Source organism: Harpegnathos saltator, unplaced genomic scaffold, assembly GCF_003227715.2.
Source record: "Harpegnathos saltator strain DR-91 unplaced genomic scaffold, Hsal_v8.6 scaffold855, whole genome shotgun sequence".
In the NCBI taxonomy this organism is placed as follows: Eukaryota; Metazoa; Arthropoda; class Insecta; order Hymenoptera; family Formicidae; genus Harpegnathos; species Harpegnathos saltator.
In genome coordinates, this window is record NW_020230710.1 from 10,509 (window position 1) to 31,146 (window position 20,638).

Here is a 20,638-nt window from a genome sequence, read left to right on the forward strand (position 1 = left end):
TAAAGAATTTCGTATATAAATTTCTACATATAAGATTAAAAATATGAAAAATATTGCAGTGAAAGCAAGGAGGTTCCACGGTGCGCACGATATCTCAATAACTATTTGACCAATCGACTTGCAACTTGGCAGCATTATAAAATAGACTTCTCTTTACCGTTTTAACTACAATTAACCAAATTCATTAATAATTAATATTTTTTATTAAACTTTACCGAGAGGCCAGAAATAGACGATTTTTGTTCTAAATGCTACCATTTTATTATTTGTGTTCCGATTGTAGTTCAGACGATAGCTATACTTATAGAAAATAAAAAACTACTTTAAATAATTATGAAAAATTAAATCACACACATTTAGAAATTCCTTGGAATCGTCTATTTGCAACCTCTTTGCTTTTACTGCAATATTTTATATATTTTTAACCTTACATACTTGTAGAAAAATGTATATATATTCTTCAAACATCATTAAGCAAACTCTCAAAACCCGTAATCTTTTAATCATGTGATCTTTTTCGCTTCCGCAAAAAAAATTAACGAAATATACGTATTTTTTGTCGGGTTGAATAAGATAACTCTTTAAAAGCCTATCTAAACAAAATTACATAATCGCATCATTGATATGCACAAGGAAATCAACCAATTATAATCCGTACAAGCGTGCCTTTTATATTAGACATATTTTACATTTAATTAACCTGTTTCCTTCTCTAGAACAAATAATCATCAAAGGTCAAGATAACGTCAAAATTATTTTGACTTAATTTTGATATCATCTTCACTTTTATATAATTATTTGTTCTACTTCAGTTATGCATATGAACAATACGACTATGCAAGTTTGTCTCAATAAGGGCGGAATTCATAGGCTGGTATTCATAGTCAGGTCTTATATTTAAGACCTGACTAAGAATTTAAGTTCACTTTCAGATACTCTATAGCCAATGAAATGCTTTGTACAGATTTTGAAGATAAACTTAAGACGGTCTTAAATATAAGATCCGACTATGAATACCGGAATTCATCTTCAGATGCTGTACAAATTATTTCATTGGCTACAAAGTATCTGAAGATGAACTTAAGGCGGTCCTAAATATAAGACCTGACTATGAATACCGGCCTTAGACATATCTTGAGTTTCAAGACGAGCTTAAGTTCTCAAGACAGCAGTTAATTCATAGACATAACTTAAGACCAAATTCGAAGCTGAATCTTAAGTTTGTACTTAGTCAAGTAAATATCATTTCATAATCAAATATGAAGTATAACTTGAGATTTGTAGATGCATAGTAATTGCTCAAGCCACATCTTAAGCCGGTCTTAAGCCAGCGGCACACTCTTCCTCCACCAAGTGTGGAAACATGGTCCAAAATTGCAGAGGATTTTGAAAATAAATGGAATTTTCCAAATTGTGTCGGAGCAATTGACGGAAAACATGTTACTATACAATGTTTTAAAAATACAGGATCAACTTTTTACAATTATAAAGGCACTTTCAGCACAGTCTTAATGGGAGTTGCTGATGCTAATCTTCGCTTTACATAAGCATTAGTTCTGCTGGTAGAGAAAGTGATGGAGGTATTTTTCAAAATCTGGTTTTTGGAAGATGCATTGAGACAAATACACTGCCATTACCTGTACCTAAAGCCTTACCAGGTACAAATATTTGCCTTCCTGCTGTATTTGATGGTGATGCAGCATTCCCATTATTGAATAATTTGTTACAACCATATCCTGGTGTTAACTTGAGTGCAAAACAAGTTATTTTCAATTACCGCTTGAGTACAGCAAGGCGTGTAGTTGAAAATACATTTGGAGTAATGTCAGCCAGGTGGAGAATATTTCGACGACCAATTGTAGCGTCACCTTCAACTGTAGATAATATAGTTAAAAGTTGTGTGGCACTGCACAATTGGCTTCGAGATTCAGATCTGAAAGTTTTACCTGGTCAGAGAAAATATATTCCAGTACGATTTATAGATGAAGAAGATCGCTTTGGAAATGTAGAACCTGGTCAATGGCGAAACGAAGCACCATCTGGTGCACTTAGAGATTTAGCATCAAATATAAGAAGAAACTCAGCAAATGACGCCAAGATAATACGAAATACGTACGCAGATTATTTTATGAAGGAAGGTTACGTACCTTGGCAATGGAATAAGCTACCAAACTTTCAACGAGAAGCATACATGCAACAGGCAGAAGGTAAATTGATTGAAACACATAATTAATATAAAAGTGCAATCGATTAATTTTTATTTTGTTCCTCTGTTATAACTTGAGAAAGTACTTGTAGTACAAGTGTCTTTAAGCGTAATTTTGCGTTTACGTTTAGTTGCTGTGAATCCCGAGATATAGATAAATAAAAAAGATCGTCTGAATTCATAGTATCTGCCGAATTTTGTTTTCCCACTAAATTTAAAATTGCTTCATCAACCGCATCTATACCCGTTTCAGACAATTGTCTTTTTGCTGAAAAAGAAAATAAACATTAATAATATAAATATATATTTTATCAAATTTTTGCAATTATGTCGTATAAAATCATTATTATTTTATAGTAAATTTGACACATTAATCAACTATATATATAATAAATTAAATTAAAATTACTTAATTAAGAATTAAACAGTTTGTTCAGTGTGTGTACTTTACAACTGATTTACTTGAATATTTTATTTATACAGTGCATGTATGTACACGCACTGAACAAACTGTTTAATTCTTAATTAAGTAATTTAAATATGCCGTACAATTTTGCACAAACAAAGAAATATATATTTAATAAAAATATTAATTTACTTCGTTTTGCATATTTGCTGGCTGTAGGCTGATTTTGAGAATGACTACTCATTCGATGACTAGTCTGAGGACGAGACGAGACACTATCAGGACGAGAAAGCACTATTAGGACGAGAGGAGGCATAATGAGGACGAGGGGAAGCGTTATTAGGACGAGGGGAGGAGCTATTAGGACGAGGGGAGACACTATCAAGACGAATCAAAGCACTGTTAGAACAAGACAAAATATTATTAGGACGAGGAGAGGCACTATTAGAAGGACGAGACGGCATATTTAATAAATGCGGTGAACAAAAATCTGTTTGTTCTGTCTGTCTTATGTTATCCCACATATTGTCTGTAAAATAATGTTTAAAAGAATGTAATGAAATGTTTATTAAAATATGTTTTACTTAAAAACAATTTTCTTTTATAAAGAAAATTGTTTATAAAGAAAATTTCCTACTCAACAATATAACAGTTATATTGTTGATACAGGTACAGGGGAACTGTAGGACAAAAACTGTAGGACAGTTTCAAATACTTTCATATAACATCCTAGCATAGAGTTATTTACACTACTATCTTTTGTTCCTCTTACCTTGAAACTCTTCTTGTATGTTGTACATATATTCTTCAGATTGAAAAGTCTCCAAAGATGTTGGTGATGTATCGCTTCTAGATAAGGGATGTTCTAAACTTTCGAAGTTTGTTATAGTCCTAATTGAGACATTATAAAACAGTTATTACTTTACTTGAGAGCATACTGTTTATGAAAATGAGAAACTGACAATTACATTCGTTATTGAAATAAAAACGAAAATTAATATCATAAATTTTGTATCAACTACAATAAAATTATTATAACTTCACATTTGAAGAAAGTATAACACCTACTTGCGAGGTTCCACTGTATCGGATAAAAAATGTAAATGTTCCATAAATGACCATGGTACAAAATGAACAGCTGCTTGCCCACTTTTTGTTACAGACTTTTTTTTCTCCTTTATATACCGATCTCGAAGATTTCTCCAACGGTTCTTCACAAATTCCTCTATTTAAATTATATAAAACCATATATAATCCATACATATACATTGTTTTTATACACATTTTCAAATAATATATACTAATAATTCAAATAATAACACAATAATAATACATACCAGTCATATTAAGTTCGTGGGCAACCTCACACCACAATTTTTTTTTCAGACCATTATTTCGGTAGCACTTATCATTCAAATCCCACAATTGTGGGCGGTTTCTTACATAATGAATTATTAACTCATTGATACCCTCAGTACTATATTCCGTACATGAATAGTCCTCACTTATTAAATCCATGTTTGTGTATCATATGACATATAACGTAACCTACAAAAAGGATGGTTGTAAATTCACTACTTTTTGCGTTCTCAAATTCATCCGACGCACGTATGACGTGCGGCACAGTGCGGAAAAATTAAAATATTTTAATCGCAACGCAGTGCGGTGCGGCATGCCGGAGCTTGCCGCAACCGGACTTGCGCCTCCCTCCTGATTGGTCACCGCAGCATTTGCCGGAGCTCACCGCATGCATGGAGTCTTAGCTTAAGTCTTAAACTCCGGTTAAAATAAATTATGAAACTAAATCTTAGCGTTTTTCAATCATCGGCATCTTTCACGATGTTACGATTATAAATATTATCTATATAACCAATTGTAACCTACACAATGGAACGCTCTTCGATTGAACCGATTGAAGTTGCTCATATCAATTATCAATGATATATGGCCTTTCATTACATTCTCTAAGTTTCAATTGTTAATTGAATAATTCCTTTCACAAGTCAAATATTAACATACTGATTTGAAACATAATGCAAAAAGCTCGAAAATAAATGCGAAGCAGAGAAGAGATTAACAATGAATGATTATTATTTAATATGCAACTTACATTAACATGGAATGTCTAATTGGCTTAATGTCTCGAAGCTACTGAATATGAATTTCTGCTCAAATCTCTTCCTTTCTGTAGGAGGTTTTTGGCTGTTTCGATTACTTTCCTCTACATTTATATTGATGAGTTGAAGCACTTGTTTCTACGAGATGTTTAAAATTCGGTTGACTTTAGAGTGTTCAATACTCGTAAAGTCAACCGAATTTTAAACATCTCGTAGAAACAAGTGCTTCAACTCATCAATATAAATGTAGAGGAAAGTAACCGAAACAGCCAAAACCTCCTACAGAAAGGAAGTGATTTGAGCAGAAATTCATATTCAGTAGCTTCGAGACATTAAGCCAATTAGACATTCCATGTTAATGTAAGTTGCATATTAAATAATAATCATTCATTGTTAATCTCTTCTCTGCTTCGCATTTATTTTCGAGCTTTTTGCATTATGTTTCAAATCAGTATGTTAATATTTGACTTGTGAAAGGAATTATTCAATTAACAATTGAAACTTAGAGAATGTAATGAAAGGCCATATATCATTGATAATTGATATGAGCAACTTCAATCGGTTCAATCGAAGAGCGTTCCATTGTGTAGGTTACAATTGGTTATATAGATAATATTTATAATCGTAACATCGTGAAAGATGCCGATGATTGAAAAACGCTAAGATTTAGTTTCATAATTTATTTTAACCGGAGTTTAAGACTTATTGAAACAAACTTGCATAGTCGTATTGTTCATATGCATAACTGAAGTAGAACAAATAATTATATAAAAGTGAAGATGATATCAAAATTAAGTCAAAATAATTTTGACGTTATCTTGACCTTTGATGATTATTTGTTCTAGAGAAGGAAACAGATTAATTAAATGTAAAATATGTCTAATATAAAAGGCACGCTTGTACGGATTATGATTGGTTGATTTCCTTGTGCATATCAATGATGCGATTATGTAATTTTGTTTAGATAGGCTTTTAAAGAGTTATCTTATTCAACCCGACAAAAAATACGTATATTTCGTTAATTTTTTTTGCGGAAGCGAAAAAGATCACATGATTAAAAGATTACGGGTTTTGAGAGTTTGCTTAATGATGTTTGAAGAATATATATACATTTTTCTACAAGTATGTAAGGTTAAAAATATATAAAATATTGCAGTAAAAGCAAAGAGGTTGCAAATAGACGATTCCAAGGAATTTCTAAATGTGTGTGATTTAATTTTTCATAATTATTTAAAGTAGTTTTTTATTTTCTATAAGTATAGCTATCGTCTGAACTACAATCGGAACACAAATAATAAAATGGTAGCATTTAGAACAAAAATCGTCTATTTCTGGCCTCTCGGTAAAGTTTAATAAAAAATATTAATTATTAATGAATTTGGTTAATTGTAGTTAAAACGGTAAAGAGAAGTCTATTTTATAATGCTGCCAAGTTGCAAGTCGATTGGTCAAATAGTTATTGAGATATCGTGCGCACCGTGGAACCTCCTTGCTTTCACTGCAATATTTTTCATATTTTTAATCTTATATGTAGAAATTTATATACGAAATTCTTTACAAACATCACATTAAACCCTCAAAACAAAAATCCTGTAATCTTAAAGAAACAGAATGTTAATCTAAAAAATAGAAACGATCAGAAATAACCGCTCGGTACTTCTAATATTAACGAATTATATTCCGGTTAAAATAATATAAATCGTATAATATATTCCGGTTAATATAATATAAGTCGTATAATATATTCCGGTTAATATAATATAAGTCGTGAAACTGGACCTAAGTAAGACTTACGTTTAAGCGAATGTTCTCTTTACTGAAAACATTAATAATAATAATAATGATAATTATATTTCTATTTATCTTTTTTTCTATATTATCTAACTATCTATCTATCTATTTCTCTATATCTATCTATCCATCTATCTATTTATCTATCTATCTATCTGTCTATCTATTTATCCATCTATATCTATCTCTATATCTATCTATCTATCTATCTATTTATCCATCTATCTTTTTTCTTCCTATGTAACCATTGCAACCTATCCTGTTCTATCCATATTTCTTGCAAATGCAAACAATTAATATTACATTAATTTTTATATTAAAATATATTTTTTATACTATAACATGCTGAATTAATAATTAATAAAATTCAACAGGTTATACTATAAAAACAAACACTTATGTAAAAAAATTATTATATTATTAAAAAGTTTGCATTTATTTTTTGACGGAGATCACCATCTTCTCGCGGTTTCCGTTGAGCAACAATATGCACGTTATCTATTCGTAAAATTAAATAATAAAGTCGTAATTGAAATATGATAATAAAACTAATTTCTTTTTTTACTAGACTAAATTTATTTTTGCTACGAAAAGAAAAATGTAGCAATGGAATATCTTTTACAAAACAAATAACATTTAATTTAATTTTTAATTTAAATTTATTAGCATAAATAAATTATTCTGTCATATACTTTAATAACAAATCATTTTTAAAAGATGTATATATTGGCTAAGAGTGGATTTCTATTAACTTTTCGTCTCTCATTATAATTCTCTCTTCTTTATTTGTGCATTAATACTAAATATTCTTCACTTCCGTTTCCGGCGGCGTAAAGTATAGGAGAGGGTTTCTAGTAGAGTGAAAGGAGGAGAGAAAAGGAGAGTGTAGGAGACAGAATTGGAGGAGGGGGGAGGAGAGAGTGTGAAGAGAGTGAGCGGGAGTGGAGGTGAGTGGAGGCGAGAAGGGAGAGAGAGAGAGAGAGAGTGGAAAGGGGGTGAAAGATACGGGTGAGAGAGTGAGGTTAGGGACGACTAGAGAGGAGCAGGGAAAGAAAGTTTATAGAGGGGAGAAAATAAGAGAAAAGATACGGTCAAGGAGTATAGGAGCAGATAGAAGAGAGGCAAGAAGGAGAAGGAACGACATCTGTAGGAGAAAGGAGGAAGGAGGAAGAGAAAAGAGCGAAGTTTAAAGGAGAGAAAGGGGAAGATAAGAATGGAGGAAATAGAGAAGGAAGAGAGGAGTAAGGGGGAGGGAAGAAAAGGGAATGGAGGGGAAAGGGGGGGAGGAGGGAGGGAGAAGAGGGAGTACGGGAATGATAGGGGAGATGTGGAAAAGGAAAAGAGAGAAGGAGGAGGAGATGGGATTTATGAAAAGTAGGAAGACAGTGAGGTCACCAGTAAAAGGGGAAGAGGAGGGGAGGGAAAGGGAGAATTCATTAGAGGAAATAAGGAAGGAAATAAGAGGAGGGTTTAAAGAGGTAAAAGAGGAAATAGAAGGGTTAAGGAAGGAAATGAGGAGGAGGGAGGAAACATGGGAGAAAGAGAAGCAGGAGATGAGGGATAGAATAGAGAGTTTAAAGAGGAAATGGGAAGAGATAGAAGGGAAGGGAGGGGAAGGGGAGATGATAAAAAAGATAGAAGAAAGAGTAAAGAAGGTGGAGGAAGAGAGGGAAAGGGAGAGTAGAAGAGAAGCAGAAGAGAGGAAGGGAGAAATGGAGGAGAGAATGAAAGTATTGGAAAAAAGGGAGGAGGAAAGAGAGAGGGAGAAAAGAAGAAGGAATATAGTGATGAGGGGGATAGAAATAGGAAAAGGGGAGGTAAGAGAGGAGGTGGAAAAGATACTGAAAGAAATAGGAATGAAAGAGGGGATTGGAAAAAGAATAAGGAGGATAAAGACGGGAAAGGGGGATGAAAGAGAAATAGTAGTGGTGGAATTAAATAGTGAGGAGGAAAAAAGCAGGATAATGGAAAGGAAAAAGAAACTGAAAGGAAGCAAGGTATGGATAGAAGACGATTTGACATATGAGGAAAGGAGAGCAAGGTGGATAATGAGAAGAATAGCGGATGAAGAAGAAGGAAAAGGAAGTAGGGTTTGGAGAGGGTATGGAAAAATAAGAATAAATGAGGAATGGTGGAGGTGGAACGAAGAAGTGAGGGGGGTGGTTAATAGAAAAGGGGAAAAGAAAGTATTGACAGTAGAGGGAGAGGAGAGGAGAGGGAGGGGGAAGGGGAGGGAAAATGGGAAGGAGGGAAACTAGGCGGAGATAGAAGAGGAGAGGGGAGAGGAGGAAATAGGAAGGAAAGAGGGGAAGAAGGAAAGAGAGATTTAAAGGCGACATTCTGGAATGTAGCAGGATTGAGAAAGAAAGATAGGGAGTTTTGGAGGGAGATAGAAAAATGGGATGTAATAACGTTAATGGAAACATGGATAGAGGAAAAAGAACAAGCGTGGTTAAGGGGGAAGCTACCGAAGGGATATACATGGAAAATACAATGGAAACATGGAAAATACGGCAAAGAGAGTTTATAGAAAAGGAAGAGCAAAGGGGGGGGATGATAATGGAAATAAGGAAGGAATTAGAAGCGAGAGGGGGGAAAGAGGAGGAGAGGGAGGAGATGGAGGGAGTGATGGTGGGGAATGTAATAATAGAAGGAAGAAGATGGAGGATAATAGAAGTATATGTGAGGGGGGATTTAGGGAAAAGGTTGGAAAGATTAAAGGAATGGATGGAAGAGGAAGGGGGAGGAGGAAGAACGATAATTGGAGGAAATTTTAACGCAAGGACAGGAAGGAGAGGGGGGAGAATATGGGTGGATGAAGAGGGGATGGAGGAGAATAGGAAATCGAAAGACGAGCAGGAAAATAAGGAGGGAAAGGAATTGATAGAGTGTATAAATGAAAGAGGATGGATGATAGTGAACGGAGGGAAGGAAGGAGATGAGAAAGAGGAATGGATGTACACAGGGGGAAGAGGAGAATCGGTAATAGATTATGTTATAGTAAATGAGGAAGGATGGAGCAAGATAAAAAGTTTTGAGGTGGGGGATAATATAGAGTCGGATCATTATCCAATAACGGTAAGGATGGAGGGAGGAAGAGAGAGGGGAAAGAGAGGGGGAGGGAAGAAAAGGAAAGAAAAAGGGGTATGGACTGAAAGGGCTAGAGAAAGATTTAGGGAAGAGTTGGGGGAAGTGAGAATAGGGGAAGGAAAGGTAGAAGAGGAGATCAAGGAAATGAATAAAAGGATAAAGGGAGCAATAGTAAGGGAAGAAGAAGAGGGCGAGAAGGAGAGGAGGAAAGGTTGGTGGGATGAGGAATGTAGAGAAGAGAAGAGGAAGCAAAGGAGGGAATTGAGGAGATGGAGAAGAGGGGGTGGATAGAGAGAGATATAGAGAAGAAAAATCAAAATATAAAAAGTTATGCGAGGGAAAGAGGAAAGAAGAAAATGAGAGGTGGGAGAGATGGGTGAATAAAAAAGTAAAAGAGGGGAAGATATGGGAAGTAATGAGGAGGGAGAGGAAAAGAAGAAAGGGAAGAAACGAAGAGATTGAAATGAAAGAATGGGAAGAATATTTTAGAGGGTTACTAGGAGGAGTGGGGAGAAGAGTGATAGGAGGAAGGAAGAGAAAAGAGGAAAGAGAGAAGGAACAGGAAATAAGCAAGGAAGAAATTAAGGAGGTAATGAAGAAATTAAAGGACAACAAGGCGGTAGGAGGGGATGAGATACCAAATGAAGCGTGGAAATATGGAGGAGAGAGGATGGAGGAATGGATAAGGGAAATGTGTAATAGAGTATGGAGAGGGGAAGAGTGGCCAGAGGAATGGAAGGAAGGAATAGTAGTACCGATAGTGAAGAAGGGGGAGGGAAGAGTAGTGGGAGAGTACAGAGGAGTAACGTTAATGAATACGTTGTACAAGATTTATGCATCGGTATTAGCGGGAAGATTAAGAAAAGAGGTGGAGGAGAAAGGGTTGATACCGCAAAATCAGACGGGGTTCAGGAAAGGGTTAGGAGTGATAGACAACATATATGTGATGAATTATGTGATAAATAGACAATTAGGAAGGAAGGGGGGTAAGCTGGTGGCGTTATTTGTGGATCTGAAAGCAGCATTCGATACGGTGGACAGAAGAGAGTTGATAAGGGCGATGAGGGAAAGAAGGGTGAGGAAGGGATTGGTGGAGAGATGTGAGGAGGTGATGGAAGAGACGATAAGCAGAGTAAGGGTGGAAGAGGAGCTAGGGGAGGGGTTCTGGACGGGAAGGGGAGTGAGGCAGGGGTGCCCACTAAGTTCAGGGATGTTTAATTTGTTAATGGCGGATATGGAAGAGGAATTAAAAAAAGGGAGGTGAGGAGGAGTAAAGATAGGAGAAGAGAAAATATATTCATTGGCATATGCAGATGACGTGGTGATAATGGCGGAGGAGGAGGAGGGGATGAAGGCAATGATAGAGAGATTGGAAAGATATATGGAAAGGAAAGGGATAGAGGTGAATATAGGGAAAACAAAAGTGATGAGATTTAGGAAGGGAGGGGGTAGAGAGAGAGAGATGAAATGGAGATGGAAAGGAAAGGAATTGGAAGAAGTGAAGGAATATGAATATTTAGGATACGTGATGCAGAAAGATGGGGGACAGGAGAAGCATATAAAGGAAAGAATAAAAATAGGAATGACGGTGATGGGACAAGTATGGGGAATAGGGAAAAGAAGGTTTGAGAGAGAATGGGGGAAAAGAATATGGTTATATGATAGTTTAGTATGGACGGTGATAGGGTATGGGGTGGAAATATGGGGGTGGGAGGAGAGGGAAGAGATAGAGAGAAGCCAGGAAAGATACATGAGATGGATACTAGGAGTAAAGAGAGAAACGCTAGGATACATGGTAAGGGAGGAATTGAAGAGAGAGAAGTTAAGAGAGAGAGCGGGGTTAAGGGCATGGAAATGGGAGAGAAGGCTGGAGGAGGGAAGGGGGAGCGAAATTGCGAGGAAATGTCTAGAAGAGATAAAGAAGAGAGAGGAGAAGGGGGAGAGATTGACGAGTTGGGAGGTGGGGAAGATAAAATTCTTCAAGGAAAGGGGAGGGGACATGAGGGAGGTAAGAAAAAGGAGACGAGAGGGAGAGACATTGGTAACAGAAATAAGAGAAAAGGGAGAGGAGCTAGGAAGAAGAGAGAGGGGGGAGAAGATAAGAGAGTCAAGGTATGATAGGTGGTATGAATATGGGAAAGGGGAAGGGTACCGCAGTACTTGAAGAAGGGGTGGGGAGAAAGTAGGTGGAAAAGGATGGCGAGGTTCAGATTGAGAAATGAGATGAGAGGAGGGCAGTATTGGAGGAAGGAGGAGGAAAGGAGGTGTAAGTTGTGTCAGAGGGAAGAGGAAATATGGGAGCATGTGTGGGAGGAATGTAGGAGATGGGAAAATGGAAGCGAAAAGAGTTGGAAAGAGGAAGTAAGGAGGATATTGGGAGAGGAGGGAGAGGGAGAGAGGTGGATGAGAGAATTGGAGAGGGAGAGAGGTGGATGAGAGAATTGGAGAGGGAGAGGGATGGGGATGAGGGGGGTATGGGCAGAGAGGAAGTAGACAAAGAATTGGAAAAGAATGTTAATTGAAAGGCCAAGGAAACGGAAGTCCAGGAAAAGGGAGAGGTGTGTGTGTGTGTCAAGGGGGAGGACGAGCGGCAAGCGGGACGCGAGTTCTCCCCCAGGACCAGAAAATAAAAAGTAAGGGAAGCGAATAATTGTAAGGAGGAGTTGTAAAGGGTTGGGGAACGCTCCCTGCAAAAGCGCCTTCGAACCCTTAGGGGAGAATAAATATATATACATACATACTAAATATTCTTTATATACATATACACTATATATGTGTCATTTATTTATATATATATTGTCATGTAATTAATATATTTAATCAAGCCGTAAGAACACGAGAAGAGAGGAAGAGCGAGCAAGTGCGCGAGAGAGAGAAAGAACGAGCGTGAGAGAGAAAGAGCGAGGTATAGGAGTAGCGAGAAAAATCTCGCGGCTCACGCAGTCAATAAGCTAGACGAGCGGGAAAGAAACAGATAATATGTCGACGCTCGTCTAGTCTCCCATGTGCTACCTCGCGTGCGTGAAAAATAATTCCTCGCTTCGCACGTTCCCTTGACACGAGACGCTACCGCGTCTTTTGATGTCTCTGGAGCGTGAAAGATGAAAGAAAAGCGGAGAGGTGTTCGCTTAGCGATAAGATCGCCGCTATCTCGCCTCGTGTTTACTGCCGCGCGCCGCTCAGTAGTGAGACAAAGACGGAACGATTGTCTGTCGTCTGTCTTTTTCTAATCTACTATCCATTGCATGGAAGTAGTACGGACACGAACCTAGGCGCATTTTACTTTTACCACCGCGAAAGTGCGGCTAGCGGACGTAGTTTAGGCACATTTTGTCAGATGGCGTATCTAAAATGCGCCTAGCCGTATCCCCCGAAATACGGCCGGTGGCCGCTCTCATTCTTCTCTCTGCCCGTATAGTTAGCTATCTCTTTCTAGGTCTTTCAACGCGCAAGATCAAAGAAGTTTAGCTGAATGTTCCGTCCAGTACTATATGTCGATGGTCTGCACCAGGCTTGATAAACTCTTATGGGAAAATTCTGACTAGTGTTTTAACGCCATCTAAAAGATAGCCCCCAGGAAATGTGAACTACGATGCCAAAAATTCAATATGGCGTCTGTTATAAGACTGGTGCGTGTATATGTTACTTATGTTCGCTGAACGCAGCCAACTATATTTCTACAATAAATATTTGAACGTTGTTTAACACTTCTTGTAATTAAAGGAATTTTTTTGTGTGGTCATCGTCGCTCGCTCCAAATTACCATATATACGGTGAAGGTAAAGACATATTAACACGCTTGTTATTTAGACGTAAGTATTTGTTACGTTACTTTTTATTTGTAGCATCGAAAATGTTTTCAGCGTACGTTGCGTCATAGATTTTAAAAGAACGTCCCTCTAAGATATTTGAGCATAGATATGGGGAGGACATGTTGTGTTCCTGGATGCAAGTCTGGGAAAGAAGTGCCTTCACATCGATTTCCCAAAGATCCTGAAAGATGCTCAAAATGGGTACAAAGTTTGAAATTGAAACATTTAGAAAATTATCCAAGCAATGAAATACAAAAAAATAAAGTGTGCCATAAACATTTTCGTAGAAGACTATAGTCCATGTTTGCATAAACGTGTTTTATTAAATGTTGTGGTTCCTGTATTGTTTATACATAATAGTATAGATGCTTGGTGTACACATATCAACAACATTTTATGTAAAAAGATAGCGATAATTATATGTATAAAGCAGCAATGCGAATATCAACAAAATATGCAAAAAAAACAGTGAAAAAAAATAAAATAAAGAATGAGTATACATTGTTTTAAATTGTTTATTTTTTAAAATTGCTTTTTAGTTATTCATTTTGTTCCAAATCCAATAAATTGATTAAAATTTAAATATAAAATTAAATATACTAAAACGAATAAGAGCTCATCTTTATCGATTGGTAAGTTACTTTGTTACGTAGTTTATATATTATTAGGGGTCATCTTTTAGATGGCGTTAAAACACTGGTCAGAAATTTTACATGGAAGTTTAACAACCCTGGTCTGCACATGTTCAATATTAGAAAGAGGTAGCATACTTTCGTAGAGCAGTCCATCTCTTTCTAACGATGCGTGGTGGGATATTTGGCCCCTCCGCCTGTTTAGAGTGGAGTGTTATGTCTCCGGTTCTCCTTCTTTGCGTGAAATAAAGCGTATGTAAACAAGACGATTAATATTAAAGATTATAAAACGTATTTACTCATAATAGTATAATCATAACACAAAAAGTATAATCGTAACACAATGAGTCTATATTGTTGTGTATGCCGCAGTAATGCATATAAAAGTAACAAACAGATTATTTTCCACCGGTATGTAATTATACCTATCGTCATATGTCCATATTCATCATTTTTCCATACAAAATTGTCATTTTTCCATATGCGTGTATTTATATCAGACGTATTTTCTTCTCTTTGCCTTTCACAATTCCCCTTTCTCTATATTCTCCTACTTCTGTTTCCCCTGTCACGGAAGACTGCTTTACTCCCACCACGCATCGTTAGAAAGCGATAAATTGCTCAACGAAAGCATGTTGTCTTTTTCGAATATAGAAGGCCCCCTCCGCTGAACGCGCGGTCTATTTATTATACGTCTATAGCTAGAATGAGAAAACCATAGACATAGTAAATCTAGGGCGGTATTCATAGTCCAAGCTTAAGACAATACTTAAGATCAACTTGATCAAGACCCTTTTATTCAGTCAAGACCATCTTAAGGCCGAGACACATAAAATTACAGAAGCCATGGGCATAATGCAGAAGCCATAGCGCATGCGCTATATGGTATCTGCAATCTGCCTATGGCTTCTGAATTTCCAATCTACATAAAAATACATAATGCATAGCCATAGGCATAACTCATTATAGCCGGTCCTAAAGAAAAGTGAATCGCGTTTTCATAAAGAACCCTAATAGCCAAGTCTCTCAAAAGCAGATTTTGGCAAATGTATGCAGCAAGTTTTGTCGACAGAATAGCGTCAGAATTGAAGCGGAATCTATTTTATCAAATGATGTCAGCAGGATGTCGGCAATAATACAAGATCTGTTAACAGACTTGATAGCAGATTGACGGCAGAAATCGAACAATCTATCGAACAATCGAACTATCCTTAGTAATGTAACAGCATACTGATAGCAGAAATTGAGCAGATTGTGCCAAGAGCAATTTAACGACATATTTGCAGCAGAAACCGAGCATACTGTGCCAAGTAGCGTCCGACGGCAGATTTGCGACAGAAACCGAGCACACCGTGCCAAGCAGCGTCTGACGGCAGATTTGCGGCAGTAACACAGCACATCGCGTCAAGCACGTTTTACGACAGAATTACGGCAGAATTTGAGCAGATGCGGATTTATTTAAATCCTCCTCCCCCATTTTATAAGCATTAAGTTCAATTTAATTTAAGTTACAGAAATTATTTTAATAATTTATTTTTGATGTTATTATGTATGTGTGCTAATGCATGCTTCAGCGAGAAGCACACACTTTTGCATTAAGGTATAATGCATGACGCATAAAGAAATAAAGCAATCAAAATCCTCATTTTTACTATCACAATGGAAATAAACGACTCTGATCGGTCAATTTCCTTATGTTATGCATTATGCCATTATGCACGAATGTGCGCTTCTCGCTTAAATTGCACTGTCGAAGCGCGTATTTCCCACTTCAGGTAAAACAAGGATAATTATTGGGTATTTTTCAGTAAGGAACACTTGTCCGTTTCTACCAATTTTGATTAATTTTGCCGGCTGTTTACTCCATCGGAATTAACTTATCGCATTAATTGTATATCAGAATTGACAAACGCGATTGGTCAATTCCGATGGAATAACCAACCGGTTAAATTAATCAAAGTTGGTAGAAACTGTATATGTTGCACAAAGTATGCGTTTTCGTATTTTATTGGCTACATATTATCTTAGAAAATAAAAGATGTTTCTTGCTGAAAAGAACCATTAACATTTAAGTGATATTTATTTTTGACATTTTTAAATCTATTGTTCACGGACTAATTTTGGCAATAATAATGCTTAACATATTCTGATATTAGTCACATACAGAATGAGATATTAAGAAAAAAAGTATAAAGAAAAAGGAAAGTTAGATATCTTGTTTCATTAAAAATAATGTAATTATATATAGAATATTATATATATTATATATAGAATATAGAAATAATATACAAGATTATAACGAAATAAATGAAAAGTGCTGTTTGTTGATGTGACACTGAAAAGTACTATTTTATTAATATGAAAACCGATAGTGTTGCAACGAGTACTTGAAATGACATTGAAAAGTGCCGATTGCTTTCTTCCAATTCCTCCAATCACATGGCGATTATCTTCCTTCTGGACGTAAAAATGGTCACCTATGTAGAATGCAATTATGAATATTTTGAGAAGTATCATTTGAATATAAATTACAACACAATATACTAAGCATGACTTTAATTACATGTATCTTATAATGTTCCTGATAGTACAACATATAGAAAATAATATGACTATATCTGAATATATGTTCTAACAATGGAATTACGTTGCTGTTTCAAAATTGACTTGTAGAAATATTGTGTATATATACAAAATTGTTAACTGCTTACACAAGTGTTTTTCTACATACCATTTTAGCAAGACTAATGATTGAGCAAATTATCTTTATGGATTATTTGCAAAATAAAATGTAGAAATAAATATTTCTCGCCAATGGTAATTTACTTTGCTACATTTTGCAATCATTCTGCTAAGATAATTGGGATAATCATTGCTGTTGTGCTAAAATATTTTCAAAAATTAATTGCGTTAACAATTCACAATGTCGTATACGTACACGATATTTCTACAAGTATCTTATAGTTGCATAACAATTCAATCGCAACTCAATTGCATAATAAATTTCAACTGGATACCGTGATTATTTTCTATTAATGCTTTTTCTAATTATTTAAAGTCGCTTGACTTCTCACTTGAGAAAAAATGTGAGGAAGTCCACATCGCTTCTTTATTCGTCGCTCTGTATCGGATCATCAGCTTCTTCACCGTTTGACAAATTGCACGCTTTGCAATCCGGTCCTGCACGCATATGCTCCTGTATCTTTGCTTAGTCGCCCGGAAAGCATCTCGCATCTGCACTTGATATTCCGAACATGTTGACTTGGCAAAGTGCCGGTTACCGCGTACTGCCTCTAAAAGAAAAAAAGCAAATACATACCAACATTAGTATTCCTAACTTTTAAAACATATTTTTATAAAATAACAATACTGTACCGTACATAGCTATAACGACGCGAGCATTATATAGGGGTCTTGGATCACCTTGGCGGCTTCCACTGATGGAAATATTTTGCTGCAAATGTAATAAACTTTTGCTGAAATATTCTTTTAATTTATCCAATGTCGTTATCTTTTCATTAATATGTTCGGAGTTATCAATTAAATTCAATAATTCCCAAAAAATTATTTAACTTTCCTTACTTTTAATAATGTATTAAATTTCATATAATTTCATTTTTTATTATTTCAAAATAAATAATAATTTTATTTCTGAAAGGTAATATAACATTGTATGAAATATATGAAAAGTTTGAATAAATTGCTGAAAATAGTGAAAAATAACAATATTTTATATCATTTCATATTTTTTCACTGTTTTCAACAATTTATTTAAAATTTCTTTATATTTAATATAGCGTTACATTAACTTTCATAAATAAAGTTATGATTTATTTTTAAATAATCATAAAGAATGAAATTATATGAAATTTAATACATTATTGTTAAAAGTAATGAAAATTAAATAATTTTTTTGAAACCTATTGAATTTAATTGATAACTGAATATATTAGCGGATAGCTTAGTATATTAATAAAAAGATAACGAAATTAGGTCAATTGAGATAAAATTTCAGCAAAAAATTCATTATATTTCCAAAATATTTTCATCAGGCCATACCAGGTAAAAAACGGCGTGATGTCGTTTGTTGTTACTTCCTTCGAATACAGGTTAACGGCTTCTTTAAGATTAAACCTCCGATGTAATTAAAGTAGTTTACCTTTCTTTTTCTTTTTTTTTTTAGGCAGGGAAAATGCATTATGCACACCCGGAGACCTGTGCAAGGGACACTCCGGATAGTGTGGTACTCGCACCCACTAAAAACGCTGTAGTACGCCACGTACCATATGTGGAAGACCTCGGAATCATCGAAAGTATATATCAGGATCAATAAATAGCGAACTTGAGAAAAAATATCAGAAATTAATATATGCGCAATATTAAAGTATTATTTTATGCACGTTTACTTTTCAGGATATGTTAAAATATTAGGTGCGCAACTAAGTTCCCGCTGTTTTTCAAGAGATGGCTCCAGTAATAAGTGCTGGTCGATTATGACATAACCAAAACGTCATGAACCAAGCTTAGACATATGGTAAACAAACCGCTTTGACACATTAGTGATTTTGTTTTTGCGTCATATACTTTTGATTGTGTGAAAATGTCTTATTTTGTGCCAAATAATCGTCATTTGCGGGAAGTGTTGCTTTTCTTCTTTCATTCGAAGAAAACGGCGGCTGAAGCGCATCGAGAACTCCAAAAAGTTTACGGAGATGCTATTCTAAGTGAAACAACGTGCCGTGATTGGTTCCGTCGCTTCAAAGACGGTGATTTCGATGTTGACGACCGTTCGCGTGAAGGAAGGCCAAAAACCTTCGAAGACGCTGAATTGGAGGCATTGCTCGATGAGGATCCGTGCCAAACGCAAAAAGAGCTTGTTTCAGCATTAGGAGTTACCCGCCAAGCCATTTCCAAGCGATTGCATGCGTTGGGAATGATTCAAAAACAAGGAACTTGGGTTCCTTATGATTTGAAGCCAAGAGACGTTGAGCGTCGTTTTTTCGCCTGTGAATAACTGCTCTAGCGGCAAAAAAGGAAGGGGTTTCTTCATCGCATCGTTACGGGTGATGAAAAATGGATTCATTACAGCAACCCAAAAAGAACAAAATCATGGGGACTGCCCGGTCATGTTTCTACGTCGTCGGCTCGGCCGAATATTCACGCTGCGAAGGTTTTGCTGTGTATTTGGTGGGACCAGGGCGGTGTTATTTATTATGAGCTGTTGAAACCGAACGAAACTATCACTGGGGAACGGTATCGAACTCAATTGATGCGATTGAGCCGAGCACTGCGCGAAAAGCGGCCACAATACGAGCAGAGGCACGAAAAAGTGATTCTACAGCATGACAACGCTCGGCCTCACGTTGCCAAACCCGTCAAAACCTACTTAGAAACGCTCAAATGGGAAGTTCTACCCCACCCGCCATATTCCCCAGATATTGCGCCGTCCGATTATTACTTGTTCCGTTCGATGGCACATGGTCTGGCTAATCAGCAGTTCCGCTCATATGAAGACATCTCAAAATGGCTTGATTCGTGGATAGCCTCAAAAGACGAACACTTCTACCGTGACAGTATTCGAGCTCTGCCAGAAAGATAGGAAAAAGTTGTCGCTAGCGATGGGCAATATTTTGAATGATTCATTTGTAACCATTTTTTCACAATAAAGTTGCATTTTCATCAAAAAAACGAGAACTTAGTTGCGCACCTAATATATTTGCAGACTTTCAAATTGTCTGCTTCAATAGCCTATGGGAAAACTCCGTAGGTGCCACTTCGTGATGTTCTCCTGTTTGTCCTGTTGGAGAAGGCTACTTGAAACTGAGAATGTTGACTACCCCGATATTACAATTTTTGGGAAGTATGACGAAATCTAAATGAAATTTATTATGCTGCAGCTATGTAGCTATAATGCACAAGTTACTTGTAGAAATATTGAATATTTATAAATTGTGAATTTTTTCGGTGTGAGTTATATTTATTTCCTATATATATTACGGATTTTTATATTTTACAAACATTTCACCAAGATGATACGCCATATCGTTATTGTTGTGCTGAATTATTTCAAACTTAATAATAATAAATTAATAATAAAACAATAAACATTATTTTATAAATACTTGATATTTCTACAAGTAATTTGAGCATTATAGACACATAATTGCAACATTACCAATTTCATTCTATCAGCATTTTCTAAAAGTTGTGCTATCGAGGTATTAGTATACTAAGATTTGTGTTTTATTTGCGTTTCTACATGTTCGTTATAAATGTATAGGAAATATTATAACGAGGAAATGCGATGAATGTTTTGCAACATTGTGTACGGATATTGTGTTGGTTGGAATGCAGAAGTTTGGTGGATCCCCCTTCGGCGCGTTGCAAAAACGTGTCCAAGCGCCCGGGGGCAGCCAAAATATGGCGTCGACCCCGGGGCTTATTTCTATTATTTGCACCAGATAAGGAGGGGCAACGGTGGAGGCGGGCATACATGGACAGCAGGTCTTAAAGGATAGCAACCTTTGACTTTGAGATACACCAGCTTGTATCACTAGGTACAAGTAACAATGCCTCTCTCTGCA

At 36.1% G+C, this 20,638-nt stretch overlaps 3 protein-coding genes and 1 long non-coding RNA gene across 6 annotated transcripts; 3 read left to right on the plus strand and 1 right to left on the minus strand.

The window, feature by feature from the left end:
* The first annotated feature begins 1,128 nt into the window (after positions 1-1,128).
* Positions 1,129-2,961, plus strand: LOC112590539 (uncharacterized). Its single transcript, XM_025307397.1, has 2 exons — positions 1,129-2,207; positions 2,832-2,961. The coding sequence occupies exons 1-2, from the start codon at positions 1,823-1,825 to the stop codon at positions 2,834-2,836; spliced, it is 390 nt and encodes a 129-aa protein (XP_025163182.1). The 5' UTR covers positions 1,129-1,822; the 3' UTR covers positions 2,837-2,961.
* Positions 2,227-4,295, minus strand: LOC105184943 (uncharacterized). Of its 2 annotated transcripts, none has more exons than XM_025307396.1 (4): positions 3,950-4,295; positions 3,681-3,837; positions 3,385-3,503; positions 2,227-2,474 (listed from the first exon to the last, which is right to left on the minus strand). In XM_025307396.1, exons 1-4 carry the CDS (start codon positions 4,128-4,130, stop codon positions 2,251-2,253), a joined length of 681 nt encoding a protein of 226 aa, XP_025163181.1. In that variant the 5' UTR covers positions 4,131-4,295; the 3' UTR covers positions 2,227-2,250. The 2 variants fall into 2 exon arrangements, with proteins under 2 accessions (XP_025163181.1, XP_025163180.1); XM_025307395.1 differs by lacking the exon at positions 2,227-2,474 and adding an exon at positions 2,805-3,141.
* A 5,907-nt stretch (positions 4,296-10,202) lies between these two features.
* On the plus strand, positions 10,203-13,155 carry LOC112590540 (uncharacterized). Its single transcript, XM_025307398.1, has 3 exons — positions 10,203-10,742; positions 11,145-11,296; positions 13,047-13,155. Exons 1-3 carry the CDS (start codon positions 10,203-10,205, stop codon positions 13,153-13,155), a joined length of 801 nt encoding a protein of 266 aa, XP_025163183.1.
* A 5-nt stretch (positions 13,156-13,160) lies between these two features.
* Positions 13,161-13,593, plus strand: LOC112590538 (uncharacterized). Of its 2 annotated transcripts, none has more exons than XR_003114296.1 (2): positions 13,161-13,389; positions 13,456-13,593. It is a non-coding gene; the product is annotated as an uncharacterized LOC112590538 (long non-coding RNA). The 2 variants fall into 2 exon arrangements; XR_003114295.1 differs by having other exon boundaries at positions 13,474-13,593.
* Positions 13,594-20,638: the final 7,045 nt, after the last annotated feature.